We start from the raw sequence: 19,447 nt of genomic DNA, 5'->3' as shown, positions 1-19,447 counted from the left end.
TAATTTAGCAAAGTTAAAACTTACTGTCCTCTCACACAATAAGTCTTAATAGTGCAAATTCATTTGGGATTACAAGCCTGGAAACGTTTGCTTTCTTCAGTGTTGTTATAATCTTCTCTATGGCTCTGACTACATCTTTATTTGTGCATGAGTCAGTGGTGGAAAAAGATGTTTCACATCTTCTTCCACCACTTCACTTAAACTCCTACATGTAATAGTGGCTCATTATAAAACTAACTGCAGTCTGTCACTGAAGATCTTCAGTCTGCTAATGAGATCTGATCCATAAATTCACAGCAGCAGTGATTGCTGTCATAGAATCCGATTACTGTTGCCTCATTCGGCACTGTGGCGTTAGTGACAGCCAGTGAAATTACAAGGTTAATTAGGGAGTGCATGTTCACCTAGCTGAGTGCATTTAAAGGTAACATCCTACAAAAGTTGCAGTAAATGTTTTTTAAAGATTTAGAAGTTCCAATTAAAGGCTGGTGACTGATGTTTATCCTCTTTGAACAGGACTGGCTTTGTCTTTTAAATTGAAGGTGATTTATTAATGATTTATTAACATTTATAATTGTACTGTTGTTAAAAATATATGTTATTATTCACTTATTACAAGTTACTGATTACTGACTTTTCCTGTAGGTTTATTGGAAAAGAAACCTGTGCACGTTATTGTTGGTAACTTATTAACACTATATGACATTACATTTAAATTACATTACTGCAGATTTGATGGCTTGTTACAAATGTATATACTTTTTAATGGCTTTATTAATGACCTCATTATTAATGACTCCCAGCCAGAGGGATTTCCCATAGCCAGGCAATCTGCAATTTGCCCTAATTAATAAATGGTTATAAATTACATCAAAACCTTCATAAGTCCCTGATAGGTTTCAGTCTTAATAGAAAGTGGCACAGTGAAATTTATCAGAATCAGAAACAACTTCAATATTTGGACACATAAAGAACATCAGTTCAGTTTCCAGTAGCTCATATACAAATATACAGGAAAACACATACATAAGACGTAGGGCTGGTTGGTGAAGAAGCTAACAAGCTAACTGCTAACACGGTCAGATTTGTGCTAGCTCTGGTCAAAATAATTTTCCTTGTTTCTTTCTTGTTTCTTGTAAACAGTGTTGCCAACTTTGCAATTTACTCACTAGATTCTGCAACTTTGAAGACCTTTTGATTACTTTTTTCCCCCCAAAAAAAGCAACTAGCAACAAATGTAGCAACTTTTTGTGCAGACTTGCACTGACTTTTTAACATTTAAAACTTTTTCTAAAATTTTGTTTACATGTAAATACAATAATTATGACATCACTAATATTCCAATTAGTGTGTGACATCATCTAGCAACTTTTTGAGCAGGCATCTTTTGCTACTTTCTGTATATATTATTATATATTTGGCAACACTGAGTGTACTGTTTACTTCCCACTTGAATTTCGTTGTGAGTACTGTCCCTTATCATATTTTTTATTTTTATATTTTTTACTAAAGAAGGAAAAAAAACCCAAGCTAAGATTTGATAACTGTCAGTTAGCTTGGTTAATACTGTGAAAAATTCACAGAATGTATTCATAAGTATTTGTACAATCAAATCTTATGGAGCAGTGTATACTGAGACAGAGGTATAAATAGAAGTGGACAGTGTAACAAAGCTACAATAACTTCCTCTATTTTAGATTCTCAATTTCTGCACTCAGTGGTCAAGATGGCCTGCAATTGGTCAATTTAACAAATTCTAAAGGTTCACCAAAGTTAAAGGAAAAACACTGGGCAGATTAACCTCCACTGATCACAGTGATTCCATCAAAATCAAGTGTTTTCACCAGGAAATTTCACCATTGTAAATTGTGGCATGACCAGGCCTACAGTATAAAACAGACTTTCCGAAAATTGTACCAGTGTTTGTTTGGCTCCTCTCAATCATCACTTAATAAACGTAACTTACATTGAGCTTCTCTCTTTTCTATTTTAAACCCTTGGTGTTTTCTTGCTTCCAGAGAAAAATCCTGGTAATAAGTAATATGAACAGTGGTAACAGCTGTGGGTGGAAGGAGCTGAAAAGAACGTGCACTTACAGAAAGCCGAACTTCATCTACTGTAATTTCAAGGAAATGACATTAGAGTACCACTCACACTGTTTGTCCGACGGGAGATATTTGAGAAGTGCGGTGCAGAAATGACAACAAATGAACAAAGATTGACGCACAATACAAGCAGGGGCTAAAAGACTGCCACTCCAGAAGATAGATGATGGAAAAGTTTCAGCTACTCCAACAAAAAAGGCTTTATGACACCTTGTAATGTAAATAGTGGAAACACGTGCCACTTTAAAACCAACATAAATGTTATATTCAGCATTTATCTCAGTAATGGCAGTAATGTCCTGACAAAAACAGCAGGAGGTATTTTTCCCACTGTCGTATGGTTTTTATGATTCTCTCTTATGCAAAACACCTCATTGGTGGTGATGTCAAAAGGAAAAAAAGCAATGTAAACACACAGGCAGTAAATCTGACCCAGCAGTTAATGAATTAGGCTTTAGCCCCCAGCGTCACACTAATCCTGCCAGCGAGTTTTAAGAATGAGGTGGAGTGTGGACGCTGGGAGATGAGAAGATCTGAATTCTCTGTAATGGCATCGTTTTACCGCTGTGAAATCAATAATGACATCTGTTGGTTTATTCATTCAATTCATCTCCCTCTGGCTTCTCTCTCCCCCTCTCCCTCTCTCTAGGAGTCGCAGCACGTGACCTCAGGCTATAACACCCAGAGTAAGTTTCCCAACATCAACACTCACACACAAGCTCTGTGATAAGTAGCACTGGAGAGAGCATAAAGGCAATACCACCTGGAAGAAATGCAAGAGAAGCTGCTGATGTTCAAATAAATTCATAGCCCCGGGAGGATGGTAGTCTGAAAACCTTTGCTTTTATCTTTCTGTGTTCATCTCAACAAGTAATCAGACAAGCAGGATTTTACACACACAGCTCAGTTGGTGTGATTGTGGACTCCATGGTTTTTAAAAGCAACAAGGGATCTCAAGGACCACAGACTTTGTCCCTCATCATTTACATCCAGATAATCAGATACGCTAAAATGTATTTGCTGCCATTCATGGACATGAATTACACATTTAGACCATTTCACACTTAATGTGGTGTTGGAGCACAGACTGTTTATTGGCTGCTTGTGTTTGAACTATAAGTGGGAGATATGGATAAAATGGGCTGCAATACTGCTGTGTATCATTATTTTGTAATTTTTATTTTTATTTATTTTTTTAAATTCAATTGAAAATAGAAATAATATGATAGGAATGTCTTTTTGGCCTGAGGTTCAGATCACATTTATATACAGTATCTGAATATACTGTCAGGATAAGGAAAACATGTTACAGTAATGCAAGGTGTAAATGAATGCAGCTGATCATAATACTGACAGAACTGAGTGAATAAGAACCCTTTTTTAATACCAGGTGTAAATGCAAAGGCTCATAGATCAGATGCTATTATCCATATAATGTAATGTCATGTTAATCTTAGATGTAAACAGATATTAGTTCTTAGACGTTATCATCGTACACATTCATTATCACATTGAGTTAAGATTTTTCTATTTCTTTTCTTTTTTTAAAGTTAGCTTATTTTCTCAGTTTTTTTTTTCCTTTGAGAAAATAAATCCCTGGTGTCATCAGAGTTGTTTTGACATGAGTGTGGTTTGTTTTTTTGTTTTTTTTTGGAAAAGTTATATTTCCTATGTCAAGGATCTTTATGGGAGTCAGAACTACTTGCATGTACAAAATGCACATGTATGCATTTTGTAGTAGTACTGACTCCCAGTACAGGCAGCAGATCATCAAAAGCTCCTCTGAAGTTGGTGCTCCTTTGTTAATGCCCATCTTGTAATGTTCTGAGATCTTTGTGATGTATATAAAGCTGAATTATTTCCCCACTGGCAGGTTTTTCTCTCTGGTACGAAAAAAAGAAATGCAGCTGACTAGAATATCAAATATCAGTTATAAATGTTTGTATTACCATTTGGAAAATTACCTCTAGTTTTTTTCCAGGCAGCACATTTCAGGTTGAGTTTTACTGTAAGGGGCATTTACATTGTGTTTTCACCCAAACTGCTGTTACCAAAGCAAACCAAAAAACACTTTTAGTAGCAGGAGAATTGAGTGTCATGTTTTCCAGTAATACACATCTACAGTAATTTGAATCTGGCCCCTTGTTGAACACTAACCAAACACACAGACACACACACCACCCAAGACACATGCATAACACTGATACTTGAATGCCCTCTGTTGTGTTGCAGAGCGATGTAGTGTATCAGCTAACAAGCCTGCTGCTAAAACACCAACTGCTCCACAGAAGTCGTAAGTATCTCTTTCTCCTTCACACACGCACACACACAGACACACACACACACACACACACAAACAGAGAATTTCTGACCCGCTGCTGCTGCACTTGCCTCCAGGTAAAATTAAGCTTGATTCTTGGATGAAATTCAGTGCTGGTAGGAGGAAAAAAAGATAGTGTGGATCAGAGCGGGAAAGTGCAGCTACATTAATTTAACGTGAGCCAGGAGCACATTGCAACATCTCTGGCTGCAGCCCACTCCACTTCACTCACAGGGCTGTACAGCAGGATTCATTGCAGGGTGAGACTGGAAAGACTGAAATCTTGGCTTGTACATCCAGCTCACAGCCGTGATTTATCTTGTTTCTTGACCACAACGAGCTTAATGATTTTGTTTTAGAGACTGACACTTCCCTAAACGCCTCCCTGGAAATCATTGCATAACTGTAATTACAAAGGTCTTTAGCCTTTCCAAAATCATTGCATTAGAAGAAAAGCATAAGGACTGAATTAAACTTTGTTTATCTGCTTAAAAATAATTTGCACATGTTAGCATGTCCAGCTAACTAGCTTACTATTTACACAAGTACTCGTCATTACTTCCAAGGCAAAAGAGCATTATTTGCTAACTACCTTTTGTGGGTTTAAAGGTTACACTAAAATAAAGCCCTGTGCATTATACTGTACACATATTGTAGTATTTTCCCATCATGGAGAAAGTGGTCCTGGATGCTACAATATAAGACTGGAGGCTAACATTAGATTCCTCATTTTCACTGTATTAGGGGAAGTTTGCAATCCACTAACCCTCACCCAAACTTGTTCTCAGACAGTGTTACATTAGCCAAACACACTGGTTAGTCCTCATCTTTAAAGCCCTTTGTGTTGTGTTTAATCATTTAACCGGCTCCACCAACACCGGACTGGGACAGGGCTGTGGCTTTGTACAGGTCTACATGTTACTGGCTACTTTTTTATCAACCATTGTCAACCATTGAAACAAGAGTCTGTTGACAGCTGCTTTGATTGATTCAAATGAGTGCAGCTCGATCAGACAGTACGTTGCTGCATCGTTTCCTCCTGTCTATGGATGGTCTCCAGAAACTTCTTAGCAAGTTTTCTGAGCTGCAAGACAAGTTTTTTTTGTAGTAGTCTCTGTATGGTTATATAAAGCATTTCACCTGTGCCCACTCATTGCCATGATCTCCCTCACCTCAAGTCCTACACCAGACAGTTTCTGTATGGCAGTGGCTCTCAGGCTGTGGTTGGTGTAAGACGTACGTGTCCCTGCCTCTTTGTACATCCTGGGTAACATCTGTGACAGCTGGTTTACTCCCAGGGGAACAGTGGCATACCAGAAGCTGCCTGTCGCAACTGTTACTCTCCTGGGCTGCAGACAGAGGGCCTTTGCATCATGTGCAGTTTTGCTCAGGTATTTTTCTAGAGATTCTGCTGAGCAGAGGGATCTCCTGGCTCCTCAAACATAGTGCCCCCTCTGGTTTTATGTATATATTTATTATGTATAATTTTTTGTTTCTTTGAATGTCATGGTGAAATATTTTTGCTCCATTCTCATCACATTTTGGGATTAATTAATCAGGTTTGAGATCTCAATTCCACTCTTTTGCTTTGCGTCCAAAGTGCAACTGAATATCATACCAGGCCTTGTTCAGTAAACCTCTAAGATTGTGTGGACTTAGCGTTGCAGAATATTTTAAGATGCATTGTACTTCAGGTGAAATCAGGTGTGGTGTGCTGTTTTGTCTTTCCGTGCTGCTCTAATCTCAACATCTTTGAAAACATTATTAGCTGTTATGAATTCAGGGCCCAGCATTAAATTCCATGAATGGCCAACCAGAGGCATGAAGCCCAATGTAGCTGCTGATGCTGTAGCTCCCCTTTAGTTGTTTGGATTCATCCATAAAACTGTCTCAAGACTGTACTCACCCCGGTCTTCTTAATGGAATGAAAGTCAGTGTTTATATTTTTGAGAATTAGCCATGTCCGAAAGCAGCTCAAAGCCCATGTTGTTTCCCTTCACAGTGTTTGCTTTGCATTTGTCCAGGTTGGCTGATGTGAGCACACCTCGAGGTTTGCACTGAAATATCCTTCGGAATTCATAATTTAACTTAAATGTTATTTGTGTAAATATGTTCATCTTTGCAAAGTTTCTCACAATCTAACATATGTAGGCTGATCACCTCTCATGTAATTAACTGTTCAAACACCTGTAAAGCAGAGTGATACATGCAGTTAGAAGTCCAAGCGATGTTACTGTCTTTATCAGCGCTCATTGAATGCCTCTTGTCCAATCAAATCAATTGGCTGGAAGTAACTTATATAATATTACTTTTCATACTTTTAGCTCCGCACACAGTACAACAACACCACTCTTTTATTTTCATGTCATCACATGCATCGTAAACTGGTGAGGATGCTAATTTCTTTATGGGAGATACACAGTAGCTTTAGCTTCAGTCTTATAGCACTATATGAATGATTTTTTTTATTTTTTTTATTTAATCTTTATTTATTCAGGTTGTCATTGAGATTAAAATCTCTTTTTCAAGAGAGACCTGAGAACAAGAAGCAGAAGACACAATAAACAACAAAGACAACACAACTACACAATACAACTACACAATACAAGAGACTAGGAAACAAATAATTAAAAAGAACATTTACAATAGTCGTAAAATACATTAAATAATAAAGCTTTAAAATCACCTAGTGAAATGGAAGAGTCTAGTTTGAGGACAGTCTGCAGTTCATTCCACTTAAATGGTGAATGACCTGAATGAACCTGAAACCAGTTCAGCCGATATTAGTGTGAACATGAGGGATATCAAGGGTCAAGTAGTTCATGTACTGTGGATACTAGATTTAAATGAGGGAAGAGATGTGAGGTAGTTTGGAAGCTTTGATGTAACCATCAAGTTCATGTTTATGAGTCATTTTACAAGAATCTCATTTTAAAAAAGAAGTCATCTGGAAACATTAAAAAAATCAGCCAGAAACAACATTTTCAACCAGGACACACTGCTAACATTAGTTTAATTAGCTAGTTAGTTACAGCTGATAAAATCTGCTAACAAGAGTTTTCATTTCAGCCAGAGAGACAGTGAAGACACAAATAAAAAGCCTGTTTTTTATCACATCTGTCTGAAATAAACAGAGGTGGACAAAGAACACAGGTCCGTTACTTCAGTCAAAGTACAGACGCTTGTGGTCCAGTATTTCTCCAACACAAGTGAAAGATGTTCTATCAAATTTTTAGTATAGTAGTTTTTTGTCTATTAGATGTTTGATTCCTTTATGTACTATGTTTTTAATGACTGGTTGAAATGAAGAAGAGGACTTTGTATAAGCCCTTTAGGTGTCCTTCCTCTCCTGCATAATTTATATACGTATATATAATTTTTTACTCTTTAATATCTACAACTGTCTTTACTGACTTTACCGTCTTTTTCTAAAATTGGATGGAAACATGGATTTAAGATAAGGCTGAAGTGCTCTTGTCAAGAATCTTCCACCTCATCTTTATCTAATGTATCCATCTTTAGGACACCGCAAAGTTCAAACTGAGCTGTTCAAACATGGAGCAACACAACATGACTGACAGTCTAGGAGCTGATCACATTATATATCACATTTTCAAAATAAAAGAAAATTCAATCCGTTGACTAAAAGGTTTTTTTATTTTTCAGAGTAGTACGTACTTCATAGAAATGTAGTGGAGTCAAAAGTACAATATTTGTCTTTTAAGTGTGGTTGAGTAAAAGTCCATAACAGTCCACCCCTGGAAATAAAGGACCACTTACTGAAAAATATAACAATAACTTATCGCTGTAACATATACTTTATATGTACCACACAAGAATGGAAACATTGACAAATATAGCAGCAGAAGCTAAGGTTGGTGGGGTTTAGCGAACACTCAGTTATCCATTTTGATTGACAGGATTTTAGAGATAACACAGTTGCACAAGTGTCCAAATGTGTTGCTTCTTGTTAAATCTCTTCTTTTTATCTCGGGAAGAGGATTTTTGCTCCATCCACTGTCATATTACCCCTTAAAAAGATTTGCTCAACATGATAACTCCTGTATTACTACCTCTAATGAGACTTTGCAAGTGCCAAGTACAATGCATTATTTATACATTTGATGAAACCTAATTAAAAAAAGGAGGGAAGACGTGTCAAATACATGTTTCTGAAAATGAAGAAAGACAAGATGGCCAAAGGATGATGTAAAAAACCTGCAAGTAAAGAAAAAGTCTTTAGTTAGCAGTAATTCAGCTGGATGGTTTGATTAAACCTCCATGTCGGCATGTAAACTCTCATTTCCACCTCTTTGTGTATGTAGTTAAATAGTTAATTATATCTCCATTAGGATGATGTCTGCTGGAGCTGTTGTGCTTTTTGCGGCTTATTACTCTTATTTTGTTTCCAAAGCCGATAAGCCTATTTCTTCTGATTACTATTGTATACCCTAAGGTGTAATTTTTTTCCCATCGTGTATTCAAGCATAAATGCGGCTTTGTTTATTAGGGTGAAATAATTGTTATTGGCTACAAACAATGCCTAGTTTACTGCAGCCATTAGGCTATTCTCTGTTTTTACTGTGATGCTCAACGGCGTAAAATGTTCAGAATAATGAATAGGCCTAGCTCGTCTTATTCAAGAGTAATTGTCCTGTTGAGGCTAATTGCTATTTTTTTTGCTCAGTGTTTACCATGTCTGACCATTACAGAACACTCATCCAACAATAATGCCTCTCAAATAGGCTCGGTACCTTAATGCCACATTAGGAATGAATCTAAGAGTATTTTTTTCATTAGAGTGGAGCGTAGAGAGCGTAGGCTACCTTCCTGCTGCAGGAGCTTTATTACGCTCTAATCCAACACAGGATGTTCAGACAACTGCATGTATGCAACAGAGCAGAATGAGTCAGTAAGACTCTCCTGTTGTCAAGCCAGATTTTGAGTTTCCTCAGTCTGCAGTGTGGTCACTAACTGATTGACTGCTGATGAATAACAACCCAGAAACCAAGAGAACTCCTTGGTTTCTCGCTTTTATTATCACTGACCGCTCCTCCAGCGCTGCTGGACTTAGGTCACAAGTTTGGTCGACTCCTAAGGCACCAACACTGCCAGGGTCATAGATTCAGTTCCCCATGTGGACTTCAAAACATGTTCACCCTGATGCCTTGTCACCATCAAGCAACAGGTGAGCGATCAGAGGAAGACAACAGGACAATAAGAAGCCAAAGTGTTATTTTGAGGGTATTATACTTTAAAGGTTTAAAAGTTTTGATATATATAAGAAAATATATTTGTGGATTTGAGGACCAAAAAAGTACAGCTCAAGTACAACAGGTCAATGAGTTGAATGTTTTCTGAGTGACCTAATAAAATTATAGCAGATTTCAGGTGAACACTCAGAGAAACCAAATCCTGCAAGGTTGAATGGCATGGCTGAGAGTGGTGACTGCTTAGCTGTGTCATCACAAAGTTACAGAAGTCCTGACGGCTCGTTTTAAGGCTCAGTTTCTGAATACAGGCTGTGTGCATTTCTCTGTGGACCGAGGCTTTGATACTTTCACAATATTAATATAGAACCTAGACCTGCTTTAAAATCAAAAAAACACATGGACATCTCACTTTATAAAATATGAGACCGTTCATAGTATAATACAGGTTTGCGTTTGAATGCACCTATTGTAAGTTGTTCGGGACAAATTATCTGTCACGTGAATGTGATGTAATAATGTAATGCAAATTGGGAATGAATGAACAAAAAACATCTGATGGGCAAGTGCATCTTCGTTTTCTAATCCATTTATGTGTAAATCCTAGTCTAGGCTATTTTCCTTGAGTAACAGGGTACAGTGTGTTTAAAAAAAGAAAAAAAAAAGCCAATAAGGCCTCAGCTAAACACTCACACTGAAAAAAACTGATAAAAAAAAAATACTTGACACATAGCTCCAGACATACCAATGCTTTTATGTGGCCTTACAGCGCGTAACGTAATTGTTATGATTAAGACTGAGCACTAAGACCAAATGTGTAATGTGTAAGAAATGGGTAAAAAGACGTGCACAAAGACCTCAAAATTGTGTGTTGAAATCTTTATGTTGTTACAGACGGCTGCAGAATAATGAAGCACAGTAGGGGTGTTCAGCCTCCATCCAATTCCTGTTTTTTGCATTTGTGTTTCTGGCACTTGCGTCCTTAGACCAGTGGTTCCTAACATTTTTGGCTTGTGACCTCTTGAACGGTGTCTACTTTCAACCCCTTATCACCAGATGCATGTCTTCTGACCAAGGCCAGCTCGATCAAAGACTCATTTTTTCCCCTCTTCTTTCATTCGAGTAATTTTTTTGAAGAAAAATTCACATGGAAAAAGCAAAGATCAGAGAAACATCTGAAAAATTAACATAATTTTCTGCAGCAGAAATGTCTTTTTCATCATCTTATGACCCATAAGTTTGTCTTGTGGCCCTTTGTTGGGGTCCCGACCCCCTCATTGGGAATCACTGCCTTTAGGTGATCTTGCAGAAGCAGTGCAGCAGTGATCGCTGTAATGCTGTGATGAAATGATAAATGAGAGCAGAACATGATTTTCATTTTCCATACAAAGAGACAAGAGGCAGAAAAGGCTGTGAGCTGGTCTAAATATTTTAGTCTTGGTTGTGGACAGTGATACAGAGACATCGGCAGGAGCCCTGTTTGGCTTGGGAGTTTGTCCTGAAAGCCAGCAGAGAAAAATTTATGTGTGCATTCTGTGTTGCACTGTGAGCACATGTGCATTTGTAATTCTCTTACAGCATAGTGTTGAGCAGTTTGTCATTAGCTGAGTGTGGCTTTGATTTGGCTTCGGAAAATATTAACATCCTCTCAGACAACCTTCCGCCAGTAGGAAATAAAGTCTCCATTTTATGAAGGCAGCTAAGAGCATCTACACCTTGTAGAAATTTGATGCTGTGCTTTCTAAGCTCTGCATGTTATGGATGCTTTAGTCCATAACTCATTTACATCTGATTGCATCTGTCCTCATAGATGCTTATTCTCTCTGTTGCATTTTATTCCTTTCCCCTCCGTGCTCTTTCTCTCTCTCTCTCTTTCTCTCTCTCTCTATCCCCTTCTGCCTTCTCTTCCCCATCATTATCATCTCCATCTCCCTCACTATCTCCCTCTCTCCATCTGTCCCCCTCTTATGAAATAAAATATGAATCCATTATTCATTCATTCAACCATATCTATCATCGCCGCATGCTGCACTGTGCCCCTTATCTGCAAAGCTTTTTCTTATTGTGCTTCAGTTATTCACGACTCATACGGTCCCATCTGAAAACACCATAACACTGGGGAGTGTTTTTTAGTGGTGCAAGCACTGACAAGAGTGGTTCGCAAGGCAGTAAAAATCCCTTTAGGGGATTCACCTGTCATAACAATAGCAGTGCCAGCTTAAAATAACAGTAGTTTGTGTGGAAGGTTTATATAAAGCAATAAAACATGAGAACTTGCCAATGCACAGCACATAAATAGTGAATAATTTGTGTGGTAAAGAGCAGGTGATGTTGTGAGGGAGGCCATGTTATCAGCTGTGACTTGTATATCTTCTTCATAGCCTGTATACATCTATATTGTTCAATTTTGATCTCCAGCTTCGGGAGAATAAAACAAACAGTATGAATAGAGCCTTTTTTTCCAGTTAGAAGCCCCTAAAATATCCATGTACAGCCCTGACTGAGAGACTGATCTCAGCCGAGCACGTCCTCTGTGTTTCCAAGGAATTCTTGGCTGCAGGTCAGCAGTTGTCAGACAGAAAATTTCCAGGTGAAAAAACAATCTGGCTTCGCTCTCCAAACTCTAAAAAGCCGAACATCTGGTGAGCAGCGAAGTGCTCCTTCCACCATCCACTGCCTCATTCCCCAACATGAACCACCAGCTCTGCTTTTGCTGTGTAATTAACCCATTTGCCAGAAAGGTCCTTCAAAGGGAATTGCAGATCACGACTTGCCGTATCCGACTTAACGCAAGCAGACAGGAGGTCACGGCAGCAGTAACACGTGTCTCTTTGTCTCTGTGCAGGATGTTAGAGGATGACCTGAAGATCAGCAGTGACGAGGAAGAGGCCGAACAACAGGTGAGCTCCCTCTCCAGTCCATCCGTTCATCCGTTTATGTATGCACGTCATCTCTCGCTCCTGCTTTCCCTCCATCTGTCGCTCAATCATTCATCCATTCACGTACATTACATGACATTCATCTGTGACATTTGCTGATTCATTCATGTCCAGAAATCAATTTAGCCCATGTTTCTGAAAGCATCCATTTACCATTCATCCCTCCTCTCATTTACTATTTCATCAGTGGATCCACGCGTCCAATCACTCTCAGTCAGTTTCCATATTGGTAACATCTCTGTTCGATGCTTAACCCTTCCAGCCCCAGGTGTCTTTCCATAATCCCATTTATCTCCATTTGTTTCCAGAGTCTATTATTAGCGTCAAACATGAATGTATAGCACATTATCTTTTTCAGGACACCCAGGGCTAAAGTGAGAAATACTTGTGAATTGCATTCAAAATTTATGATGGATCATATCAACAGAATAAGGATTTGCCAAGAAAATGCATTATGTATTTTATTAAGTGAGGTTTTAGGTGAAACTGGCAGCAGTTTCAGTATCAGTGACAAGTTAAACAACATCAAAAACATTTCTGACATTGGAGGTGAAGAGTCAACATCTGGAATCTGAATAAGACACAAAAGCATCTTAACCAATAAATAACATGATCATTATTTAGTGAACTCTCTATAACAGGGGTATTCAATTAAAATTCAAAGTGGTCCAGTCAGACAAAGTTTCCTTAGGCAAAGGTCCACATGGGGGACACACAGGATAAAAAGAAAGAATTACAACACATCTTAACAACTGAACAGCTTTATCACGTCCTTTCCTCTTTCTTTTCCTCCTCTATCCCACTTTCCCCACTTATTTCTCTGAAGTCGTATCTCACCGATGAAGAAGAAACCTGCACATCTGTGTCTTGTTGATGACACAATGTCTCAGGTCATGTAGAAGGATGTACACACACCTGAGGAAGTGGTGAACATGTTGTCAAACCAAATAGAAAGATACCAAATCATTACAGTAGCTGACCAGGCATCATAAAACAGCTGAGACACAGGTACTTTAAACCTGCATAGAAATTAAAAATTCCAGTTAAATGTTTGAAGCTGTGAAAGGTTCAGGTGTAACCGCTCAAATTTCACTGTGTAAACACTGTGGAAAAGTTCCTCTTTCTTACAAGTGCCTTCTCAGCTCTCCACTGGTTCCAGGAACAATCTTGTGGGGCTGTGAGTTTACACTACCAGGCTGAAGTGTATACTTTGTATTAAAGTGATGCTTTCCCATCAATGAACGTTTGTCCTGCAGGAAGTGGACATGACTCTGCTCTCTGATGCGCTCCCCTGGTCTGATTTCCACCAGGGAGGCATGATGCCTTATGTATGGCACCGTTAATGCATTTACCTCCTTCAAAAATTTAACTCTAACTAATCTGATGCATTATAAAACCAAGTGAAAAGAAATTGAACAAGATGAGGCTCCAAGTCTATTTTTACCTTGGAAACTGCATCTGAGAATCTCACCACAAGGTCCATTTAGCAACTGTTCTGGAGCTTTCAGATCAGAGCTGCCGGTTATCATGGAGCTGGAGAAGTTTCAATTTACATTTTCTTTGAGCATTTCAAGGATTTCTTGACCTGCTTGAAAGCTGCATTGCCAGAGCAGCTGGTGAATGGATTGTAGGGAGACTGTTTTCTCAACTGCTGTTTGTTTCCTTACTTACTTACTTCCTTACGAAAGCTTTTAAATTTTACTTTTTGTTATCCCGTCTCACAATCTGTTTCCTATCATTGTGTCTCTTTTTGTTGCATTTTGAATCTCTTCCTAGTTGATTTCTGTCTCTTTCTAGTTGTGAGTGACTTTCTAACAAGAAATGTTAACAGTTCTTTCAAAAAGGCTTTGTAATTTATCATTTAATCCCTAATTCAACTAATCAAGTTATAATTACTTTATCAAATTGATTGAACTTATTAACTGATTATATTTAAACATGGTAAAAATCTATAATTATTTCAGTGGCACAACATGGGGCTAAGAAACACCAGTCAAAGTAATTACAGGTCAAACTTTTAACCTTTGCCCCCTTCCCTAATCAGTGGATGAGGTGGTGGCGTATCAGCTCACTCATGTTTGTGTCCAGTGACGGAGGAGCTGTCACTCAGGGGCACTTTGCATATGAGCAGTGCAGCGGCATTGCTCCTCTTGTCTTGTTTTTCTGTATGAAAATTGGCATGGTGGCCCTCTCTCCTCTAATCACCATCATACACTAATGATGCCAGAGATGAGTTCAAAGCAGTCAGTGGGGGTCGTGCCGCTGCCCCCTCCCCCGCTGTGCAGACTGATATCAGCGCTCATCAAAGAGTCTGTGAGATATTTTCTGTTAATGAAAAGATAGCAATTCCTCTCATTCCCTTTTAACCGGCCCTCTGATTGTATAATTACCATGATGGCAGATATTATAATTATAAATGATGGCAGGTCATTTATGGTGGTTTTAGTTATTATAATTATGCTAAAAGTAGATCTGTTAATTACAGATACTTAGTGTGCATTCAGAATGGTAGCAAGTGGCTTCCTTAATCATAGTGCTTATATGTGATTATTCATAGTATAGTATGAATAGACAGGATGAAATGCTATACAGTTCATTGTTTGTCTCTCTTTGTCTCGCTTTCTGTCCGAAACACATCTTTTTTTTTCTTTTGCTGTTTCCTGCTGTATCACAATGTTTTTATCTCTCCTTAAAGACACAGGGACACACTAGTTTTCATTTCACTGTGTTAGAGGTTCAGTTATCTCTTGTTTAAATATATCAAATATATCTCAAATATATGTAAAAAGTTTCCATTTGTGTCAAACTTTCTATCCTGTAAAAAAACTCAAATATTTTCAACTCCAAGGGTATACATAAATGTATCCAATCAGATTTGACTGGGGCAACTAGTTAGCCCCACAATCACATAAAATAAGACCTGACTGTTGTCAGGGTCATAGTTACTAGCAGAGCAATATCATAATGTAGTAAGAGACTTGTGTTTAGATCTGAGGTTGCGTTACACTGTCATGACCACATGTCTGTCATTTTGACAGAATGGGTTGTAAAAATTCTGTCATAAGCCAGTATTACCTGTCATTTTAATGTTAATTTTTGATAATAGTGAGACATATCCTATTATATAGTGTTGAATTAAACAACCCAGATTATGCATTTATGAGAGAATGGAGAGAAAAGGTGAACAGAGACTTATTGTGTGGTGACTTTTCATGTCAACACCACATGAAGCAGGTGAATTAGTTTTTATTTCCTGCAGTGACAGCGGAGAACACTAAAACACCACGGCCATTGAGCCTAAACAGGCAAATATGAACAATTTTACAGAATAAGAAGAGACAAACTATTGACAAGAAATTAAATTGAGCTGCTGTTCTGAAGGCTCAACCCACTGCCACAATTGAAACTGCCATAACTGTAGTCTGTGCAAAATGGAAAAGGCCTGTGCGTCTGCCTGTGGGAGTGTGATGATGACGGAAAGTATTTGGATAACGTGACCCGTGGTTAAGATGTCAGTCTCCACATTTCTGTTTCTCCTGATCTACCAGTGTGAGTGGGGGAGGTGTGGGTGGAGGTGAACTGTCCTCTTCACCTCTGTATCACTATGCCTGCTAAGCTACACCCAAATCTTAACTTCCATGTCACTGTGTGTGTTTACTGTGTTTAACATGGTGACATGGGTAGAAACAGGTCCAGCGAACATGAGCAGACAGATGATCAGAAAACAACGAGGGAAAACAATTCGAACTCTGTTATAAACATCTCTCACAGTTCACAGACCAACTTTGACCTGAGGTACTTGCCACACTTGTGCACTCTCCTGGTTTTTCCTGTGTAAATAAGGTTTCTTTCTAGCATTGAAGTGTGTTTGTTTTTGGTTTAACCTTCTAATAAAATGTTAGCTAACTTGGCTAACTTGTCGGCTCACTTACAACCTGTGTCAGCAGCTACTTTGGTGAGCACAGTGTTATCATAACCAACAGAATGTTTATCATTTACGATAGTTTTCCTTTAAAGAACATGTTTACACACTTGTGTGCAGCATCTTGGTGAGCACAGTTTTGGTCTCTGTACAGGCACAGTGTTACCAAACCTGGCAGCCTCACAGTGATGGTGAGACTCAGAGCTCAGAGCACTGAGCTGCTGTTCGCCAAAAAAAAAAAAAAAAAACGGATGGAAAAAAAAAATCAGTAACAGAGGTGTTAATAGGCATAATTTTGCTCTTGATCTTTGATCAGAGCCAGGCTTAAAGCCACTGAGATCCAAGATACTGTGACACTGATCTGTGAGCTCCTACAAACCATGAGCTCACAGTCAAGTGCGGCTTTATGTGATGGGGTTGGATCTGACTGATTTTGTTAGAGAAAGACTGAAAAATGTTTTTTTTTTTTACTTATATTTGGCATTTGCCAAGAGATAGCGTACAATGAACACAGACACACAAGAGTGGAACTTGGAAAATGTATTTTTTATTTCACTGTGTCTTCTGTGGAAAGTGTGTGTGAAGAAGTGTGTTTCCCGAAATGTTGAAACATTCTTCTAAGTCTCCACCACACATTCTGTCTCTGTATTTTTATCATGTCATCCATCTCTTTCATTTTGGATGACTGTGCAAGACGGAGATGAAGCTTGATTAAAATAAACAGAGGAGAAAGTGAGAAAGAAAAAGAAAGAAGTGGGACAAAGAGGGAAAGAGAAAGACAAAGACAGACGAGACAGACTGATAACGCAGATGAGAAAAGATGAAAAGAAAACAAGAAGAGCGAGCGAGAGACAAAGAGAGAGAGAGAGAGAGAGAGAGAGAGAGAGAGAGACCAGGATGAATTCAGTGGCATTTTTCTGTGCATGCTGTTAACAGGCTTATAGCAAATGAGTGCATGGTGTATTATCTAGCTTTTATAGCCTGAAGTAAAACACAGCACACACACACATTCACAATCAAATACACAGATGTGTATGTATTACACGCATGCACCCATATACACATATAAGCATATTCTGCGTAGCCATGTAGACTTACACTCACAAGCATTTACTCCAGCAAACACATAAATATAAACACATGCTGACAGTCTCTCTTTCTCTGGAACACAAACACACACACACACACACACACACAGACTCACAGACTCACACTGTCATTAGTATGCTGTGGCACAGTGCTGTGAGGGCAGCAGAGGCAGCAGAAGAGTATGATGAATATGTTTTTGGCACAGAGCAAAGAGACGGAGGAGAGGAGGGAATTGAAAGAAGGAGCAGAGGAAGGAGAGATGGAGGAGAGAGAAAAAAGAGGAGAGGAAATGAGGGATGGTAAGAAAGCGAGAGATGTTCCTAATGACTTTAGAAACTGACAGAAAAACAGCAACCCAATTACCACTGCAGGACTGTCCTTTGTCTCTCTATCTCCCTGCGTCTCTCTCTCTTCTCTCGGCGAGCCTGTGATGACAGATCACCTTGGTCAGAGCAAAGTCGGGCTTATAGCTCTGTCTTTATATAAAAGTACAGTTGCAGCTGGTAAAAATGTCCAGCACGCTGAGGAACATGGTCATCTACTGCACTCTTTGGCACCGTCAGCTTGCTGCAAAAATATTTATGACGGCTTTCTGAGGTGTTTCCATACATGTGCAGAACATGCACTGTTTATATAACATAAAACATTAAACCAGAAAATACATATCAGGAGCTCAGTTTTAGCTACAGTACATAGTAGTCTAGTTAAAGGTACCCTGTGGAGTTTTTGACTACTAGTGACCACTATAGATTGATGTCTTTAAAGAACCCCTCTGAAAATCTGGTTTTGATCCTTGTTAACACGTCCATATGATGTTTTTTATATTATATAAGACTTATCACGAGCAGACAATGCCAAGACTGAGTATTTTCACCTTGGAACTGCGGTGAACCAATGACAGTCATGTAAAAACAGATTCAGATGTCTGTATAGACATACAGACATGTAACATGAGGAACCAATCCTGGTAATGTGCAGAGACCCAGGGTGGGCCAAAATAAACCCTAAATCTTGTCAGTACAGAGAGCGAGAGTTTGCATTAGCAAACACTGACACTAACACTGTGTCAGCCACTGCCGGTTACAAGACAACAAACAACATAAACAAATAAAGGACGCTATTTCCGCTAACCGTTCTGACACGTCATCAGAGTCTCGGTCTGACTTGATACGCGCTGCTGTTTCACCTGTCGAAGCACAAGCAGCAGTGGTGGGCAGGGCACAAGCCGAGCCACAATTTCTCAATGAGGAAATAAATGTAGATGTGCTTCCAGCCCCGGTTTTCCATTTTTTTCTCACATTTTATGTGGGAAAACCATGTTAAACAAAAAAAATAACCGTAGCAGAGGATTATTATGTAGTTTAAAACTTGTCTGTAGAGGAATTTTAAGAGTGGGTCCCTATTTTGTTTGCGTCTCATGCTTACACACAAGAAATCACGAGTGTTACTTATTCCTATTGTTTTCACACACACAAAAAAACAACAACAAAAAAAAACGTAGTAATGTGCAATGAAAAGGCAGTGAAGAAGACAGCAGAGCTAGTAAACACAGATCCAGAGAATGCAGGTTCCAAACACCTCATGTTTCCCTGTGAAGCAGCAGCAGTGGGAAATGTTTGATTAGCATTAGCAGTAACTGATGACACGGTGTAATGAGTGTGAACAGTAAACTATGAGGCTGAAATTAATGAGATAAAAGTAGAAACAGTGATGCTGGATTACATACATACATCGTTTCCAGTAAATCTCTTTACAGTATGTCTATGAAGGCAGTCTACATCCATGCTGGCCACTAATACATTGCTGAAAAAAAATACAACCACAACTGTGTCAAAAATGGAGTTTAACTTCATGAACATCTT

The 19,447-nt window shown here is 38.7% G+C and overlaps 1 protein-coding gene across 2 annotated transcripts in view; it reads left to right on the top strand.

The window, feature by feature from the left end:
- Positions 1–19,447, top strand: part of aff2 (AF4/FMR2 family, member 2) — a 152,006-nt gene that overhangs the window by 86,394 nt on the left and 46,165 nt on the right. For both annotated transcript variants that reach the window (XM_071457743.1, XM_071457741.1), the window contains exons 7-9: positions 2,755–2,791; positions 4,338–4,398; positions 12,481–12,535. In XM_071457743.1, the coding sequence (XP_071313844.1) occupies positions 2,755–2,791; positions 4,338–4,398; positions 12,481–12,535 (153 nt within the window). The remainder of the gene's footprint in view (positions 1–2,754; positions 2,792–4,337; positions 4,399–12,480; positions 12,536–19,447) is intronic.

The sequence above is a fragment of the Trachinotus anak genome, unplaced genomic scaffold, assembly GCF_046630095.1.
Source record: "Trachinotus anak isolate AG129_WGS33_773 ecotype Australia unplaced genomic scaffold, CSIRO_AGI_Tana_v1 ptg000021l, whole genome shotgun sequence".
NCBI lineage: Eukaryota > Metazoa > Chordata > Actinopteri > Carangiformes > Carangidae > Trachinotus > Trachinotus anak.
Note: the sequence above shows the minus strand (reverse complement) of the source record. Positions and strands in the feature narration are given on the sequence as shown.